This window comes from Eptesicus fuscus, chromosome 14 (genome assembly GCF_027574615.1).
Source record: "Eptesicus fuscus isolate TK198812 chromosome 14, DD_ASM_mEF_20220401, whole genome shotgun sequence".
Classification (NCBI taxonomy): Eukaryota; Metazoa; Chordata; class Mammalia; order Chiroptera; family Vespertilionidae; genus Eptesicus; species Eptesicus fuscus.
In genome coordinates, this window is record NC_072486.1 from 67,856,557 (window position 1) to 67,876,693 (window position 20,137).

General features: G+C 39.1%; 1 protein-coding gene across 1 annotated transcript in view; it reads left to right on the top strand.

Moving 5' to 3' along the window:
• The window catches only part of CADPS2 (calcium dependent secretion activator 2), a 486,663-nt gene that overhangs the window by 167,698 nt on the left and 298,828 nt on the right, over window positions 1–20,137 (top strand). Inside the window, exons 4-5 of the mRNA XM_054725984.1 lie at window positions 7,618–7,698; window positions 15,514–15,750. Coding sequence (XP_054581959.1) covers window positions 7,618–7,698; window positions 15,514–15,750 — 318 coding nt within the window. The remainder of the gene's footprint in view (window positions 1–7,617; window positions 7,699–15,513; window positions 15,751–20,137) is intronic.

Below are 20,137 nucleotides of genomic sequence, written 5' to 3' on the forward strand. Positions count from 1 at the left end.
CTCATGGAAGATGGGTCAGCATGGAGTTCCTTGGGGTCTAAGGACCTTTTAAATACAGGAATTATTCTTAGTATTTGCATTAAAATTGAGTCTAGTTATATGAGTCCCACCATTGGAGATGGATTTTGTTTAGGGTAGGGTGTTCTAATAGAGGGCATACATTGCAGCTTGAGGTAAAGTCCTAAGTATCAGAATTCAACAATAAGACAACTATGAAAGATATGTTATCAGATAGTACCTGCTTTGTTACTACATGATTGGTTAAGTAGTCTTCTCAGAAGCTTTGGAGATTGATCTGGGCAATGAAGGTATGTAAGAAGAGAGTCTCAGGCAGGAGGAACACAAGCAAAATATATGATTGGGAGGCTTCTGGTCAAGATGGTGGTGTAGTTAAACGTGGTACTTGCCTCCATCATAAACTACATTAAAAAAAATACAACTAAACTGCAGAACAACCATCCTTCAGAACTGTCTGAACTCTGGCTGAATGGAAGTCCTACAACTAGGGAATTAAAAAGGAAGCCACATGGAGACTGGTAGGAGGGTCAGAGGCACAAAAATAGGCTGGTCCCACACCCACATGTGGCAGTTTTTTTTTATCAGGGATATCTTGGTTGCTAAGGTCCTTCCATGAGGAGCGAGGGGTCCCAGCCACATACCAGACCCTTCAGCCCAGGATTCCAGTGCTGAGAAGAGAAGTTCCTGTATCTCCAGACTGTAAAAACCAGTAGGGTTTGTGAATGAGTGATACTGAGATTTCTCGAGTCCCAGGCAATTCTTAAAGGGTTCATTCATAGACTTACTCAGACTCGCTCACTCTGAGCTATAGCATTGGAGCAGCAGCTTGAAAAGAACCAGGGACATACAGGGAGGAACGAAATTGTCTGGCATCAGGGCAAGAGCTGGAGGGGGACAGCTTTCTCCAAGACAGAAGTGCTAGCAGAAGCCATTGCTCCTTTGCTGAGCCCTCCCCACCACAGAGCCAACAGGCAGGCACCATATCTGTGTCTCCATCAACCTGGCCCACACTGTTTGTCCTGCCCTGGTGATTCCCTGAGACCCCACCCTACCCAACCGGCAAGTCCAAGCCATTTCCAATGGCTTTTCCATATAATTGGCCTCTCCTGCCTCATGCTTCAGACTCTCCTAAAATCTCGCAAACAAGCAGCAGCTGGCCACAGGGTGCCCCATACCTCCTGATAAGTGGGCCCAAGCCCAGCACCAACAGTAGCCCTCCTTGGTTCACAGCCTGGCCTCTCCTAGGCACCTCCATGCCCAATGCAAGTAGCAGCCATCTGCAGATTGCTCTGTTGCTAGTGCTGGGTGGCCCCAGCTGCTCCTCACAGCCAATTGGCCTGGAGGTCAATCCCTCCCAGTGATGCAATTAGCAATCAAGGCTCAACTACAACAGGATAGTGCACACAGCCCAGACAGGGCAACACCTGGAGTGCTTAGCTCAGGTGATTGGGGAGGCTGAACCACCGGGCCCTATAGGACACCTACTACCTAAGGCCACTCTACCAAGTCTGGGAGACATAGTAGCTCTACCTAATACACAGAAAGAAAAGCAGAAAAGATGGCAAAATGCGGAGAAAAAGAAACATATTGCAAATGAAAGATAAGGAGAAATCTACAGAAAAAGAACTAAATGAAATGGAAGGAAACTACCAGATACGAAGTTCAAAACAATGGTTTTAAGGATGCTCATGGAACTTATTGATCAACAACATAAAAAAGGACCAGTCAGAAATGAAGAATACACTAACTGAAATAAAGAATAATTTATAGGGAATCAGTGGTAGAGTAGAGGATGCTGAGAATCAAATCAGTTATTTGGAATATCAGGAAGGGGAAAAACACCCAATTCGAACAGCCAAAAGAAAAAAAAAAAACACCCAAAAATATGAAGACAGTGTAAGGAGCCTCTGGGACAACTTCAAGCCTACCAACATTCACATCATGGGGGTATCAGAAAGAGAAGAGAGTGAGCAAGAATTTGAAAACATATTCAACATAAACTTTGCATTGCAGAAGGAATTGGCAAGAAATATTGATATTCAAAGTGATAAAAAGCAAGGACCTACAACCAAGATTACTCTACCCAGCAAAGCTATCATTTAGAATTAAAGATCAGATAAAGAGCTTCCCAGACAGGAAAAAGCTAAAGGAGTTCATCACCACCAAATCAGTATTAAATATAATGTTAAAGGGTCTTCTTTAATAAGAAGGGGAAAAATAAAAATATGAACAATCAAATGGTAATAAATACATATCTATTAACAATTGAATCTAAAGAATCAAAATAAGTGAACCAGCAGAACAGATACAGACGAATAGATACAGAGACAATTTTGACAGTTGCTGGATGGGAGAGGTTTTGGGGGTATGGGTGGAAAAGGTAAAGGGACTAAAAATACAAATTGGTTGTTACAGAATAGTTATAGGGGTATGTAGTACACATAGGAAATATAGTCAATATTCTAATAACTATGTATGGAATCAGATGCATATGAGATTTTTTTGGATGATCATTTAATAAGTTTTATAATGTCCAATCACTGAGGTATACACCTGAAACTAATATAATATTGTATGTCAACTGTAACTGAAAAATAAAAAATGATCGGAAAGTGTAACATGTTTGGTAAATAATGAAAAAGCTAATTTGTATAAATAATTGAATTATCTAAGAGGTTAGAAAGTTAGCTTGGTAAAACATGGGAGGACCTGAATACCAGGCTTAAGGTGTTTGGAGATCATCTCTCTCATTCATGTTTATTTGTTCTCATCATTTACTCCCTGTTCTCATTTTTTTTCTCCTCCCCTCCCTTCCTCCCTCCCTCCCTCTGAGATTTTAGCCTGATTATTGGTAGTCAGAACCATGTAGAAATGGAGTCAGTTTGAAGAGTGGATAGAAAAGAACATCAGTTCAGTTTTAATTTAAGGTTATTTCCTTCAGAGGTGCCTGAAGGAAATTCTTTGCTTTCAATTGGAGGTGGAGAGATGGAACTCAGGAGAGAGGCCCTTATAACATTGTATTGAGAAATGGCTGCAGACACTCTGACAAGCTAAGACCAACGTGTGTGCTTGTGGGCTGAGAGAGGGAGGGGGCTAGCACAGGAAACAACCGTAATAATCAGTCAGTAGGGTAGAGTTATGCTCTGTCTTTATGATATATATAATTTGTGATTCAAGTGATAGTGGATAATTAACAGGTGTATTGATAAAATAATTTGCTAATACTTAAAGCTTCAGTCAGTGTTTTAAGGTTATGTTGAAAAAACCCATACATATGGTACTATTAAAATAAATCAATCACTGGGCAACTAGAAAAGTATATGGTAAAATGTTGGGTAGAGTGTTCTTTTGGAATCACTGTTAGGTTCATGTTGGTTATTGTTCATGATAGATTATTTGTAACTCCCCAGATTTATAGGTAATTTAAATACAGTGGACCACCATATGAATTTATCTTAGGGAAAACACTAAATTTCCATAACAGTGCAAATCCTAGTCTACTTTGTGTTTTTAGTACTAAAGCATAAAAATGAATATTACAAGAATAACACAGTATAATATGTCTGAAGAGTTACACCATAATTAGAGTGGGGTCACAGAGAAAAATCGAATTGATTTTGTTCATGGATGGAAGAAGGGCACATTGACACTGGGGGTTAGCATGTACAAAGGCATCAGTATGGAAAAGCACAGCCATTAATCCCTCTGTCTAGTATCCTGATTCTAGAAAATAGATTAATCAGAGATGGTAATGATGCTCAACAGGGTGTGAAAAGCACTTCTTAAAAGATCTTTTTTTGTTGTTTAAAATAGAAGATTTAATTTATCCAAGTATTTAACATTTATAGTTTTTAAAGCACTACAAGAATGATATCACAAGTTATAAAATGGAGCTGTTGGGCTAAACTTAGTAAAACTATTTTTGTGGCGTGTTTAAAATGTTCTTAACTGTCAGATAGTTGGCCCCCAACACATGCTTTTGGTCCTCCCCAGGACTTCTGCAAAGAGATATTTGCTGGACATCTCTGAGACCTCTCTTTTCTCAGAGCTGTTTCCACGGATCACGAGAGGCGTGGGGCATGGACAGCCCAGGGTTTGAGATTTGTAAGTCAAGCCTAATAGACTGCTGCATCAGGTCAGCATTTTCTCTACCCCTCAAACTACATTTTTAATATTTCAGTGTTCACAGATTAGTCTTGTTACTGTCAGCCAGGAAAAACATCTCTTCCATCACTGAATCCCCACAATACTTGATCAGTAACTGTCTTGTACCAATTATATTGTTTTACATACAGTGTTTACTGTTTTCTGTATAAAGTGTGAACTTCTGTAAGGACACACTTTTTGTAGCTGCTGAAGACTTTGCAATACTGCTTGCTGTTCAGTGGAGGAAAAAAGCAAAGTTAATGAAGAGGTCAAGGGCCATTCAAGTCAACATTGTTAATAGCCTCTGTCTTACTGTCCATTTCCAAAGAATTTAACAAAACTCAGTATGGGTAGGGTTGATGATGTATAGGTATGTTGTGGCCATTTTCCATGGCTTATGTTTGAAAGCCATTGCAGACTCTTTTAGAACAAATAAACAGAAGCTTCTATACAGAAGTTTCTCCTAGAACATGGCTCTCTGCCTCTTTCGAGTTAACCACCCCTTTGAGAATCTTTGGTAAGCTATGAAATTTAAACAGGTCCCCAAGGGGAAAAACACACATATCTCTACCAGATTTTCACCACAACTTGAAGAGGTTCATAGACTCCCAAAGGTCCAGATTAAAAACTCCCTAGCCTAGAGAAGTCTGAGTGTGGAAACAGCAATCCTTGTGTAATGAACAGGAGGAAAATACAACTCTATCTTCTGTACTAAATATTTGTCAAACCAGTGAAATATTTTGATAAGTTGTAAAAGGCTCTATGTAATAGGTACTAGAGGCATTGCAGAGAATAAAGATACATTTGGGCATCTGTTATTGTCAGGGTTGAATGACCCTCTTTCAAAGACTTGGAAAATATCCTGTGCCAAGAAAGGCCATCTGTGAGGTAGGTAATCTGTCATCACATAAACTGTTGAAATCAGAAATTTAAAGTAAAATAAAATGGAGTTAAGGTGAAGTCTTTGTGGAGTGAGGACTTGACTCCGGCTCCTATCACAAACTCCATATCCCCATTTCCTTTATCTCATAGCCCAAATCTGGCACCAGAGACAGGTGTGTCACCACCATTGCAAAGTCTAATGCCTCACATCTACAAGCCATCCATTCAGGCTTTCCTTCTTTCGTCTCTCATTTTTGGGGGTTGTGGTGGGGAGTGGTATACAAAACCAAGTTCTCTGGAGGGTTAAAAAAGAAAACAATATTTTCTCCATGACAATATGTACAACTGTACTTGCAAAATGACATGTGCATGCAGTAGCTAGGGAAACGCTCCACCACACTAAAGTAGAAAGAGTCTTGGTCAAGGACTCACAGTACCTAAATTCTGGTCTCCCTCAAGTATGTGATTCTAGGTTTTACTCTACATGACTAGATTGGGTTGGATGTGGGCTGTGAGGGAAAGAGTTCAATGATGACACCAAGGTTTGACCAACTGGGTATATAGGCATGCTATTTACATGGCCCGACATTACAGTAGTCCCCTTACCTGCAGGGGATACGTTCTGAGACCCCCCAGTGGATAGCTTGAGACCATGGATAATATTGAATCTTATATATACTATGTTTTTCATATACATACAGACCTATGATAAAGTTTAATTTGTAAGTGTGTTTGTTTTTGAGATGACAGAGAAACTTCTTTGCAATAAGGATTTAGTTTACAAAAATTTTGCCTATTTTTAACCTTGTGTTAAAATGAATTTGATTTTTAAAATCAATTTGGGAACATGTTTTTTTAGAATGGTAACCCCAGATCTTCTTTTAAATAAACAAAAAGACTTCCTGTTTGTGCTGGAGACAGAGTGATCTCTCCTTTCCAAAGCTTAGATCTGATCATGCCCTTCACCTGCTCAAAACCTTTTTTGGGGGGTGGAATGTAAGTATCAGTTTATTATTTCTTTGCTTGATGATCTGATCCCCCCTCTCTGTGTTTCACTGCTGAAAAGCTGTATGACAGCTGACCCAATTTTTAGTTCCATGCAATTCCTTCCTTTTCTTTTTTATGATATGTTTCTACAAAAGAGGTAAAACCTTCTAATGACTTCTCACTGATGTAGGAACCAACTCCATACTCCCTGGCCGTGAAGATTAGCTCATGAAGTAGCCCTTACTCTCTCTCTCCAGACCCATCTCCTAAGTCCCCCTTCCCCCAACCCCAAAGTATTTCATTTCCCAAACCATTGTCTAGTCTCAACTCCAGACTTGGTGCCTCTTACTGGAACATCTTCCCTTTTCTTTGCTTTCCATGTACATTCCAACACCACTATCCTGTTGACCTGGCTTGCTCCTATTTATCTTTTTCTTGTTAAGGCGAGTTTCAAAAGGTAACATGGTCATTTTTTAGTTCTTTAGCAAATGGACAAATTAATCTGCATGCTCCTGGGTGTTTAATGTACTCAGTACCAATTCGATCTTTAGATGGATCTTTACTAAGACATGGTCATATTGTGTGGTGCAGGCCTCTTAATGATAGGAATGGGAGAGGGGAAGGAATGAGTACAGAGAAACATCCACCTGGTTCACATCTGTAGCCCCCAGTGCTTCCCATATTGTGCCTGACTCATAGGTCAGTTTAACAGGCTTTATAATGGATTAATAAAGGAGGATTGAATGAATAATTGGGAAGAAAGGAATCATGAGGAAAGTGAAAGGAAGTTATAGAAAAAGTTAAGGATTATTTCAGTGGAGAAGTGAAAGTAGTTTTTCATGTAAGTGGCAGATATCTTAAAAATGATGATAGCATGCTTTTCTTGCATTCAGTACAATTTAGAACAAGACTGAAATTCTAATGTGGTGCCAGTCTGTGAAAGAATGGAAGGCTGTCTTGGCAGTGTGAGTTTGTTGGTACTAGAATGAGGCATATATAAAGACTTGAATGGTAGAAAATTATTTCCATCAAATAGTACTTTTATAGTTTGGCACTAATACAGACTTGCTATAAAAATGAAGGGACTGTTTTTTAAAAGAACAAAGCAAGAAATGAAATATGACTCAGTATCTCACAGTCCAGAAATGCATTCTGGGAATTTCAAAGAACAAAACATGAGATGTATCTATCTGGAGCCATTTAGGACTGACCTTTATGAAGACAGAAAGCTGAGCTGAATGAACTTCATGACAATTTAACGTAACCTGAAGGAAATGAGGACTTCTTGGTTTAGAGTTGTCTGCAGTTTAATTGAAGAATTGTTATAATTAGGTGTTTTGGTAAACTGAGCTATTAACCTTAGAGATTTAACTTTTATTGTGAACCAAAACACAATGAGAAGCACCCAAGAAATTTAATTGGACCGCTAACCTAATTAAATAGTCTTCACTGTTCTCTTTTCAATAGGTAGCTGAGAAAATTTATTTTAAAAGGTTTGAGTCATTTAGTTTTTACTTTAATCTGCAGGTCACTGTAATTAAGCAATCACATAGTATAATTTCTTTTTTTTTTTTTTTTTTTAAGTTGGATAATGCAGATGAACAAGCAGCCCAGATCAGGAGGGAACTTGATGGCCGATTGCAATTGGCAGAGAAGATGGCCAAGGTAAATTATTAACTTGAACATACTGTACAATATTTCTGTCTTTACCAAGACTCCTGTGAGCTGAAAGAGTTTTGTATAGATAAAGCCAGTATAATTTTATCACTTTTTCCTTGACGCGCATACTTCTTAAGCCAAAATATCTGAATGTATATGATCTAAATGGAACATACTCTCTATTTTACATATCCAACGTATATGTGAAATGTTTAAATTCAATGATAACTTTTGCAGATATATTCTTAAAACAATGCCTGAATTTCTCAAACTGCAAGATTTACATGAATTTTAATATTGCACTAAACATAACATAATCAGGGAGAAAAATCTCCCTCCTGTGAAATTATATAATATATCTCAAAGTGTTCATCACAGTGTTTGGCACACAGTAGTAGTCAACCAATATTTGATTGAATGATTGAGTGGATGAAAAATACCATTTGAAGTGTCAAGTACAGAGTCTGGCAGAGTGTGTTCAATACAATATTGTAGTTATTTTATTTGTGCAATCACTGTTTCTATGAACAGAAAAAGATTTTGAACAAAAGCCATGAGTTTCCTTTTCAATTTTGGAGACGTGTTAGAGAGATTGGGACTTCATTGTCTAAATTATTCTTTAGTAAATGGCTATATTAATTTACTTCAGTGGCGCAAAAATTTTAGTCCCTCCCAATAGACTTGAGGTTATAATGCTGTTAATTATTCTGAGGTAAGTTCCCCACCCGCCTCCCCCCGCCTTTCCTTCTCCGAAGCAAAAACATTGAGTGTTTGATTGATAGATTCTCCTCCTCTCTGTCTCTCTGAAGAATCCTCTCTACTTAGGGATTTTTCTTCATTAAGAAAATTGGTGTAACATGTACACAGCAAAGTGCACAAATCTTTAGTTTACAGCTCGATGTGTGTATATACACCCTGTATAACTACCTCCCAAATCAAGATATTGAAGTTTTTAACATTTGAGAAGAAACATCTTATAATGATTTGTTTGATAATCATGTTTTTTTTCTTTTGCAAATAAAATATGTATGAATCTGTAAGTTTTAAGAATGCTGCTATTGTGTTTATCTAAATGTCTATTAAATAACAAAGTAGAGAACAGCTGAGAAATTGGAGGTGATTAGAAAAATAGAAAAAAATTTAAAAGAAAATGGGTAATAGAGATGACAATATGTTTTAAGAACCAAGTCGGAGATATACAGGGCAGGAAAAATTAGGTTTACAGCTGTGAGTAGATGAAGCAGAGTGTATTTATTCACGACTGTAATAATCATGACCTGCATGTCTTTTTCCATACAACCAACTGTAACCTACTTTTGCCCACCCCTGTGTAAGGAGTAATCTCTAGAGGAGAGAGGTCACAGGATGACATGAATTGGGGGCTCAAACATTACATTCACAAAAAGAGCAGTGTTTGGCAGCACAGTTTGCCATGTTGCCATCCCCTGGATTTCCAGAGAGGCACCACATAATTTAGAGACTGGAATACGGGCATCATAGGATAGAAATCAATAAGCTTCAGGCTTTTGGAAGCTTTAGAGAGAAAAACACTTTCCTTGAAACCCTAACCTAAATTGACAGCCGGTTGGAAGGGCGTTCGCTTTTCTTGAAAACCCGAGGCTGAGAGAGAATCCAGAGGGATGTGCCAGACACCTCAGGGCAGGACTCTGCTCCTGGGCTCAGCATTCGTAAGTTGCCTGCGTGTGTGTAGATTGTGCCTGAGACTGTGCACATTGTCATAAGTTGGCCTGGCTGACTATCTGACACATTAGAATAAAGTTTAGATAATTTTTAGAGCGTTTATGGAACAGAAGGGAGGCCTTTGATATGCTCTCTTGTTTCTGTTTGCAGAGGAGCATGTGTGTTAATAACCTCCGGGCTGAGTCAGAGGGGAAGGGCCTGTGATGTACACTCTGAGACTTGTGTTTGAGGGGACCCTGATGGTTTTATCAGAAATGTGATAAAGTAGGAAATGTGGAGAAGGAAGTGAAGCCAATGGGATCAGATGGAAAAAAGAACAACACAAAAGTAAGATGCCTCTTAGCCCAGTCGGTGTGGCTCAGTGGTTGAGTGTCGACCCATGAACCAGGAGATCATGGTTTAAATATTGGTCAGGGCACATGCCTGGGTTGCGGGCTCGATCCCCAGTAGAGGGCTTGCAGGAGGCAGCTGAGTGATGGTTCTCTCTCATCACTGATGTTTCTATCTCTCTCTCCCTCTCCCTTCCTCTCTCTGAAATCAATAAAAACATAAAAATATTTAATAAAAAGAAATAAGGAAGGACCTTTTAAAAAAATAAAATACTTTCTGTTGAATAGACTACTGACATAGAGCATGTTTAATTGTTTTCTCCTTCACTGTCACCAAATTTAAGCCATCTTGATAAAATATTTATAAGGCTAATTACAACTTGCTGACCTTGTTGGATTATATTTCTACACTAATCCTGTTCACCCTATCAAAGGTAGATGATATAATGAATTTATTTTATAGACAAGGAGATCGAGGCTTAGGCAAGATGATTGACTTCACCCAGATTCTGTAACAAGTAAGTGGTGGAGGCAGGCCTCAAACCTTTGTCTTTTGACTCCAGAGCCTGGCCATCTCTCTGAGACCCGGCTGACTCTTCAGTCTGATAAATCTGGAAGTGTGTATTAATAGTTAGTAGTTCACAATCAGTCACATCTTCCACCACACTGCTCAAGAACACAATATAATAAAACCACAGGGCAGAAATTTCTGTTTCGAGAGATAGAAATATTGATCTTAATATTTCAGCCAAGGTATAATTAGGAAGTAGGAGAAAAAATGTGGATAGGGCCAGAAAGACCTGTGGTCAAATCTGTCATTATTGGTTCCTAGATATATAACATTAGACATATTATTCAACCATTTGGAGCCTGAATTTTGGAGCCAAAATATTTTTTGAATACCTATTAAAATTACCAGTCTCTGTTTTAAGTGCTTGGGATTGCATCTAGACAAATGTAGTTGTCTTAGGATAAAACCAGACAAAAATATTTCTGCCATGCCATGGTGGAGGTTAAATTTTATTTGGGAGAGCCCCGGTGCTATAACTGAATTGTGGAAGGTGATCATTTGATAATCTGGAAAATACAACAAAGAGGAAGGGCGGTTATAACTTTCAGGCAAGTGGTCAGAGTAGGCCAGTCATTGGCAGTGCTACATTTCCAGTTACTCAGTCCAAAAATGAGGGATCATCTTTGACTCCTTTCTTCTTCTCACACCTCATGCCAAATTTATTAGGAACTCTCTTTGCACCTGTGTTCAAAATATTTCTGGAACTTAACAGTTGTCACTGTTTTCCACCTGTCACTCCGGTCCAGTTACCATTGTCTCACCTGAACAACCATTCTGTCCTTTGGCTAGGCTCCTACTTTCTACTTCCCAACCGACAGCCAGTGATTCTCTGCACAAAGACCTCTCCCCATGTCACCAAGAATGAAATAGTAAGTTCCTACAGTGGCCTGCGAAGTCCTTCTCTGACCTTGTCATCCTTTAAGCTCTCACCTTTGCTCAGTCCACCCCAGCTGTGTCAGCCTTCTTGGTCTTCCTGCCATAGGGTCTTTGGTCTGGTTTCCCCCTAACATTCACATGCTTTTGCTCCCAGAATTAATCAGAGTTCTCCAGAGATACAGAACCAATATAGGTATATGATCTCTTATTGATTATCTCTGGACAAATATATGCATAATAGATATATAGACATAATTATATATATACATATATACATATATATATATATATATATATATATATATATACATACATATACATATACATATATACTGAGTGGCCAGATTATTATGATCTCTGAACACATAATAATCTGGCCACTCAGTATATATCCTATATAATAAAAGGCTAATATGTAAATTGTCCCCTCGACCAGGAGTTCACCAGCAGGCAGGCCGGCCAACCGCTCATGTTCCCTCCCCCTGGCCAGGCTGGCCGGACCCCACCTATGCACGAATTCATGCACCAGGCCTCTAACACACACACACACACACTGAGTGGCCAGATTATTATGCATTCCGAGATCATAATAATCTGGCCACTCGGTGTATATACACACACATATACACACATATATATATGCACACACTATATATATATATGTATATACCAGGTATATACATATATGCATAGGGATATGTGTGTCTATATAAATATATATATTGAGAGAAATATTAACTCAATTAACTTGATTTGATTTATAGGAATGGGATCATATGGTTGTAAGGCTGGCAAGTCCGAAACCTATAGGGCAGTGGTCGGCAAACCATGGCTCACGAGCCACATGCGGCTCTTTGGCCCCTTGAGTTTTTAGCAAAGGCCAGCTTAGGAGTACTCTAATTAAGTTAATAACAATGTACCTACCTATATAATTTAAGTTTAAAAAATTTGGCTCTCAAAAGAAATTTGTTGATATTTGGCTCTGTTGACTAATGAGTTTGCCGACCACTGCTATAGGGCAATGTAGTAGGCTTGAAATTCAAGGAAGAGCTGATATTGTAGTCTTGAAGTCAAAATCTGCAGGGCAGGCCAACAGGCAAGAAATTCAGGTAAGATTTGATATTACAGTATTGAGGCAGAATTGCTGCTTTGCTCTTAAGGTGTTCTACTGATTGGATGAGGCCTACCCAGATATGGGAGGGCAATCAGATTTACTCAAAGTCGACTGATTTTAAATGCTAATCATATCTAAAAATTATCGTCACAGCATCATCTAGACTAGTGTTTGGCCAAACAATGGCACCATGGCATAGCCAAGTTGACATGTAAAATTCATTATCTTACTCCTTTATCTACTTTTATGCTTAAAGGTCATCTCCTCATTGAGTCCTTCCCTGGCCACCCTATGTACAACACCTTTCCACTCCATGTTCCCGTCTGGGCTTTTTCTCCCACTGATCACTTTCAACCTTTTGAAATGATCTTATTTATGGTATATGTTTTCTAACAGTAAAATGTAGGCTCCATAGTACCGATGATTTTTTTATCCGTTTCTTCGTGGTTACATCCTAAGGGCCTAGAGTAGAACACATAGCAGACACTTGGTGATTCAGAGTTAAACGAGAGAATAGCCCTATTTCTGATGCTGTTTTAATTTAAAAGATCGCATTTAACATGTATACTAGTCTGATGTATAATTGGTCTATTTCCAAGAAGTAGGCAACACAAGCAAGTTAAATAAGGTTGATGAATTACTATCAGTAAACCTAAAAGCATTGAAACAGAGTTGTCACTTTTTTTTTTCAAAGAGAAAAATATTCTAGTATAGTCTATTTCCTGAAAAGTTTGTAAATGCTGACAAAATATTCAAGTTTAGTGATTCCTAACAGTCTCCTCATTGAAAAATAACAGTGAATGAAATGTTTTTAATTAAAGGTAAATAAGAATAGAGAGTAGCCAAAGGGGGGAGGGATATATATATAAACACAGACAGCAATGTAGTGAAGACCAGGGGAGATGTTGGTGGGGCTGGGTGGAGGTGGGCAAATGCTTGGGGGAGGGAATGGAGGACATCTGTAATAGTGTCAACAATAAAATAAAAAAAGAATAGATTTTTTTTTCACGTTCCAATGCTATTTGCCATAAAATAACACCCCAAAATTTTGAAAAATAAAAATGGAACATACAAACTTTCAAACATGTGATATATTTGCCTTTTGCTTTGCTAAAATATAATTTTTAAAAGGCACAATTATGACTCTTATACAAATATAAAATGAACATACAATGAAGATTTCATTCAATGCATAATTAATAAGCAAACTAGTTAGATGTTAAAACTAGTCCAAACTGGAGGGTGTTTGAAAACTGGGTGTTTGGGGACAAAGGTAGAATAAGATTAATAGAGATATAAAAGTGATTAATTTCCAACTAAGATTTAAATTATAACCATTGCATTATTCTACTCACTAGACACAGATTGTTTGTATGTGTTTCAGAGAAATTTCTATAAGGTAACATGTAACTTCACTGGGAACTTTAATCAATAGTAAACAGAACGTTGAAGTAAGCACATTTCCTCAGATGACCCTTGGATGGCCTTTGCACATGGCATTGAAAGGAACTGTCCCTTCAGCTTTTTGCTCTATTTCTGAGTTTTGGTTGCTTTTTATGACAGCTTATAAAATTGGTCCGCAAATGTAAAATTCAGTTATTATGGCTTATTTTGCTTTTTTATTTTTCTGGTGTGTGTCCTGAAAAACCATCCCAGAGAATTATTTTTTTTTCTCAAAGGTAATCAAGGTATTCTGTAACTGTGTACTTACATTTTTTTACTGTGGAGGCAAACTTACTCTTTTGGAATGTTGCTTAAAACTATAGAGGAATGTTAAAAGGATACTTAATCTTCCTTGGGGAAGTTAATTATGTATGTAGAATTTTAATCATTCTGTGATACTATGCAGTTTAATATTGATTATGTGTAAATTATTTTAAGAGAAACATGTGAAATTTATGTGGGGGAAAAGCGGAACAGGTGGCCTGGGAGTCTGGGACTGATTTGAGAAGTGACACCAGATGTTCTTCCCATCCTGAGAACGAACTGGTGCAGGTGAGGCCGAGACTGCAGCAGGTTGATGAGCGCACGCTGGAGGTGGTCCAGTCATACGGAGGGGCAGGTCTTAGGTTATGTCTTGAATGATGCCAGAGGAAACAATAGTGAGGGCATCGGTTTTCTGGAAATTTAGGCGATCATCTGAAAGATGTCTGCTTTGCTCTCACCCCAGCCAGTTGTGTACAGTGATTGTTATGTTGCACTGCACTTGACATTCTAAAGCTCTATACCCACTACCTTTAAAAGAAGAGCTAAGGGTCACGTTGTCAACGATTAAAGACAGAGCTAAGAGTGTGAGGAAACCTCATTTGCTGTGTGTGGGAATATAAATGTATATAATCTTCTCTAAGAACAATTTGGCAATCTCTCTCAATATCTTATGTAAATATCAACAGTTGGAATGTGCTTTTAGGTGAGTGGAAGAAACAAATTGATTGCAGAGGTAGCAGGATTGAATGGCAATGCTCATGTAGTTCAGAAAACATAGAATCTTTAACTTTGATATTGTTACTTTTTCACTTTGAGCTTTTATCATAAATTGTGTTGTTTTTTTTTGTTTTTTTGTTTTTTTGCTTTTAACTTAATATTTTCTAAGGCTTTCTTAAAAATCTGAATTTTTGTACATAAGGGATCGTGACACATTTCTGTAACATGAAAATTAAGCAATTTTAGAAATATGACTGTATTGCAATTTAATATTCTGACCTTCATGGCTTTATTATTATTTTTTTAACCTTTGAATGCTTATTTATAAAAAGCATAACCTCCAAACAATGCACATGTGTGGTAAGGAAGAAAGATATTGTTAAAAAATTTGTTTCCTAAAAGGCAAGCAGTGCACAATGAACATTGTTCTCGTAGGCCAGATACCCCAAGAATTTCCAAGATAACAGTGGCTAAATAAGATTCATCTGTTCACGAAAACTTCTTACATGTATATTTTCAGAGTTTGTTTATCCTTTAAGCAAATACCTCATCAAGAATAAAGTTAATGTGGAAATGTATATAATATTATTCATTTTGTACCATAATGATCCTTAGTAGGGTATTATCATGTACCTTTAGGTATAATCAAATTCGCCAGAGCCTGAGGCTTTTAAAGCCTACAGACTAAAGTAGATGCATTATGTCTAGTATTGCAATTTCTAAGAGTCAATATATGCCAAATGTGTTTTATGATAAACTGGAAATATGACTTGTGTAACATTGTTATTTTAAAAATTCTTTTCAAGGAAAGAAAATTCCCCAAATTCGTAACAAAAGAAATGGAGAATATGTATATAGAAGAGTTGCGATCCTCAGTGAATTTGCTAATGGCCAATTTGGAAAGTCTTCCAGTTTCGAAAGGTGGTCCAGAATTTAAACTACAGAAATTAAAACGCTCCCAGAATTCTGCATTTTTGGACATAGGAGATGAGAGTGAGATTCAGCTGTCCAAGTCTGACGTGGTGCTGTCGTTCACCTTAGAGGTAGGTGGCCTTATCTCATGCTCGCCTCTGACAGCGTAAATGGGGCTGCAGATAGTTTTTGCTGACCTTTGTGGTAACTTTTCAAATTTAAACAGTATGGTATATATTGAAGAAATTAAATTATTCTTCATTTTCAAGACCATCAGGTTATGAATAAAATTGATGTAAACTGTCTTTTAAATAAAGCAGCACTATTGGAATTAAGTAATCCTATATAATAAAAGAGTAATATGCAAATTGACCATCACTCTAACACACAAGATGGCTGCCCCTATGTGATCAAAGATGGCTGCCCTCATGTGGACACAAGATGGCCTGCAAGGGAGGGAAGTTGGGGGGAGGGGCCCAGGCCTGCAAGGGAGGGCAGTTGTGGGCGATCAGGCCTGAAGGGGAGGGCAGTTAGGGGTGACCAGGCCGGCAGAGGAGGGAAGTTAGGGGCGACCCAGGCCTGCAGGGGAGAGCAGTTGGGGGGGACCAGGCCTGCAGGGGAGGGCAGTTAGGGGCAAACAGGCTGGCAGGGGAGCAGTTAGGCATCAATCAGGCTGGCAGGGGAATTGTTATGGGTTGATCAGGCTGGCAGGCAGAAGCGGTTAGGGGCAATCAGGAAGGCAAGCAGGCGAGCAGTTGGGAGCCAGCAGTCCTGGATTGTGAGAGGGATGTCCAACTGTCTGTTTAGGCCCAATCCCGTAGGGTTGGGCCTAAAGAGGCAGTCGGACATCCCTTGAGGGGTCCCAGATTGGAGAGGGTGCAGGCTGGGCTGAGGGACACCCCCCCTGCACGAATTTCGTGCACCGGGCCTCTAGTCTATATAATAAAAGCCTAAGCGACCATTACAGCGGAACGCCCAGAACGACCAATCACTATGATGCTCACTGACCACCATGGGGCAGATGCTCAATGCAGGAGCTGCCCCCTGGTGGTCAGTGCGCTCCCACAGGGGGAGCGCCGCTCAGCCAGAAGCTGGGCTCACGGCTGGTGAGCACAGCGGCGGTGGCGAGAGCCTCTTCCACCTCCATGGCAGCACTAAGGAGCAGTGAGCCAAGCATTAAGGAGTAGCGAGCTGAGTGGTAAGGAGCAGCAAGTAGACGGGCGGTAAGGAGTGAGGGGTCCCGGACTGCGAGAGGGTACAGGCCGGGCTGAGGGATTCCCCACTCAGTCAGGCCTCTTAGTCTATAATAATAAAAGGGTAATACGCTAATTAGACTGGATGTCCTTCTGGATGAAGCTGGGGCTATAAGGGAAGCCCGGGTCCCAGGTGCCTGCCGGCAGCTGGAGAGAAGCTGGGGGAAGGAAGGCCTACTCTTGCATGAATTTTCTGCATTGGGCCTCTAGTAAAATAATAAACGTTTTGCCCTAACTGGTTTGGTTCAGTGGAGGGTCCTAGGTTTGATTCCGGACAGGGGCATACATGCCAGGGTTGTGGGCTCAATCCCCAGTAGGGGGTGTGCAGGAGGCAGCCAATCAGTGATCCTCTCTCATCATTGATATTTCTATCTCTTTCTCCCTCTCCCTTCCTCTCTGAAATCAATAATATACATTATACACACACACACACACACACACACACACATATATGTATATATGTACACACATATATATATATGTATGTATTTTAAACGTTTTGAGGCCAGTCACCTTGTGTCAGCTTAGGCTAGTGTGAGTTTATTGTTAAAGGAAATACCAAAGCACACTGGGGTGGAAACAGGATTTAAACATATAACTGCATTCTCTGATATTGGGGAACTCATCTCAGGCTTTCAGTTAGCCTTTTTTTTTTTTTAACCTACTTCCCCTTTGAGATCATCTTTTTAGAATCAGATCACATAAGCAGCTGTACTGTAAGTGTTGGATGCATGTAGATGACGAGAAGCGGAGAACTCTTCTGCTCCAGAACACCCAGCTTCATTAGAGGTACCATCAGCATTACAAAGAACCGAAACAAATGCCATGCCTTTAACACTGGGCCCTCCAAGACTTCAGTTTCTTCCCTTCCACGCAAATCCCTGGAAACCAGACACTGACTGGCTATTACAGCCGCCTGTCCTCACAGTCACATTTCTTCGTGCCAACCTCTGCATCTGGGCTGATTCACATATATGTCTGTGCTTTATATACAATACACACACACCCTAGCAATAGCAAGCTGAAATTTATAGCTCTCTCACACATTACATTAAAGCTCGCTCCTTGCTTACATTGTTACATTCTCTCTCCGGGTCCCAGTGCTGCTATTTCAGTTTGCTGAGTGACAAAAAAAAAAAAAAAAAGAAAAGAAAAGTACCCTGGAGTTTTAGTAGGCACAGTTTTACATTTCTTTTTTGAAATATTCCTACACTTGGCTTGCTTACTTTATGACCAAAAAAATAAATAAATAAATAAATCAGATCTCTGATTTTTTTTCTCTGCTTCTATATCTCTAAGATAAACTTAAGCTTGGGAAAAACAGCTGCCTCTCACGTTCTTAACTTCCAGGCTAATGATGTTTGTTGGTTAATAGATTAAATTTGGTTTCAGAGTAGGAATAAGATGTTTTCTTCTGACGTAGGACACAGTCTGGGGTTACCTCATGACTTAGAAGTGGCTTTGCTGCGTGTTAGGTTTCTTCTCAATCTTTTTAGCCTCTTAACCTAAGGTTGTTTACTTTGAAACTACATAGTGGACTTCCTTCTTATTCCTGCCTGAGGTTTCCTACTCTCTATAATGTAAAGTGCCAACACCCTTTCCCCCACTTTTATAGGTTTTTGTATTTAATGACAACATAATTTTTTCTACAAGTTTGATATTTAAATTCATTAATGATAAAAATAATGTGTGAAGAAAATCATTTTTGTAATGGCTAAATCTACCATTACTTCTATAAGCACTCAGAACTGAAAACAGTTCAAAACATTTTCTCTGTTTAAAAATCTCAGATGCTGTGAGTTGGTGCTTAAGTGAAACTAAGAATTATTATTCTGAACTTTATTGCCATTATGTTAAATAGGGTCTGTTCAGACAACAATAAAATAGTCTTAGGGAATACAAGTTAAAACTTAATTCTGCATGGTATAAGAAGCTTGCATATTCATAAAATTATTATTTTTAATTTATTTTTATTTATTTCAGAGAGGAAGGGTGAGGAAGAGAGATAGAAACATCAATGATGAGAGAGAATCATTAATCGGCTGCTTCCTGCAAGTCCCCCACTGGGGATCAAGCCCACAACCCGGGCACGTGCCCCTGACTGGAATCGAACCTGGGACCCTTCAGTTCGCAGGCTGACACTCTATGCTATGCTCTGAGCCAAACCAGCTAGGGCTATAAAATTATTTTGATATTCTTTATTGCTCTATCTATTGGAGGCAGATATTTTCCTACCAAAGCACAATACAGATCTATTCCCTGATGCCCACAGTATTTTAAGTAGAAGTTACATGTCTAGTAATAAACTGAAACCACATGAAGAGCAGACCACTTGTCTTTAGGACTCCCTGCGACCCAGGCCTAGCTAACCTGAGTAATTATCCCAGCCCATTCTCCAAGCCTCCTCCTCAGAACCCAGATTTCGCCCAAGAAACTCTGAAAGGCAAGCAGTTCATCCAGGTAAAGGGCCTCACACATCACTCGGGTTTGGAGTTGGTCCAGTGGAGAAAGGCGTCTTGTTTAAGAACTGAAGTCTGAGTCTAAGGAATACGTGCAGATTTGAAAAACTTTTCCAATTTTATTTTTCAATTGCTGCTCACTCCTCCCTCCTCCCACCACACCTTTTTCCCTTACCTAACTTAATTTTTGCCACAGCTCTTATCACCATATTTAGACATTTGTTATATGTTTTCATTACCTGACTTTTTCTACTTAGAATGTAAGTTGCAGGAAGGTAAGATATTTTTGGTGGTTTTTCTTTTTTGTTTGTTGAAGCATATAGCAAGAGCCTACAAAAGTGCCTAGCACACACTCGACTTGATAAATATTTATTTAATTGGGGACTTTGGTGGTACCAAAAAGCATCAGTTAGCCATGCATGAAGCCTTCAGAGAGAATAACGCAAGAGATAAGTTAACCCACAAAACAGGAAGCCATAGAATGGTATGTTAAAACTACATATAATTAAAGCCAAGAAAGCAAATGTTCATCTCTGAAGTTATGTTATAAGGGGAATTGGGTCATGGCATGGACATAGTTGATGTTCACACAGAGCATTTCCATTGGGACTTCCTCTGTATCTGGAGATACATATCCCCTGTTCACCATCCTGCCCACTTCATTTCCTCACAACCTACAAGTGTCTGAGTGCCCCGTAACACTATGGCAACATGTTCCTCAGAAGTATGTTTTCTAGTTCCATGTTTTGTATATGCCTCCCTTCCTTTTGCCTCTAGGATAACTTGATCTATTTCATCCTTATTAA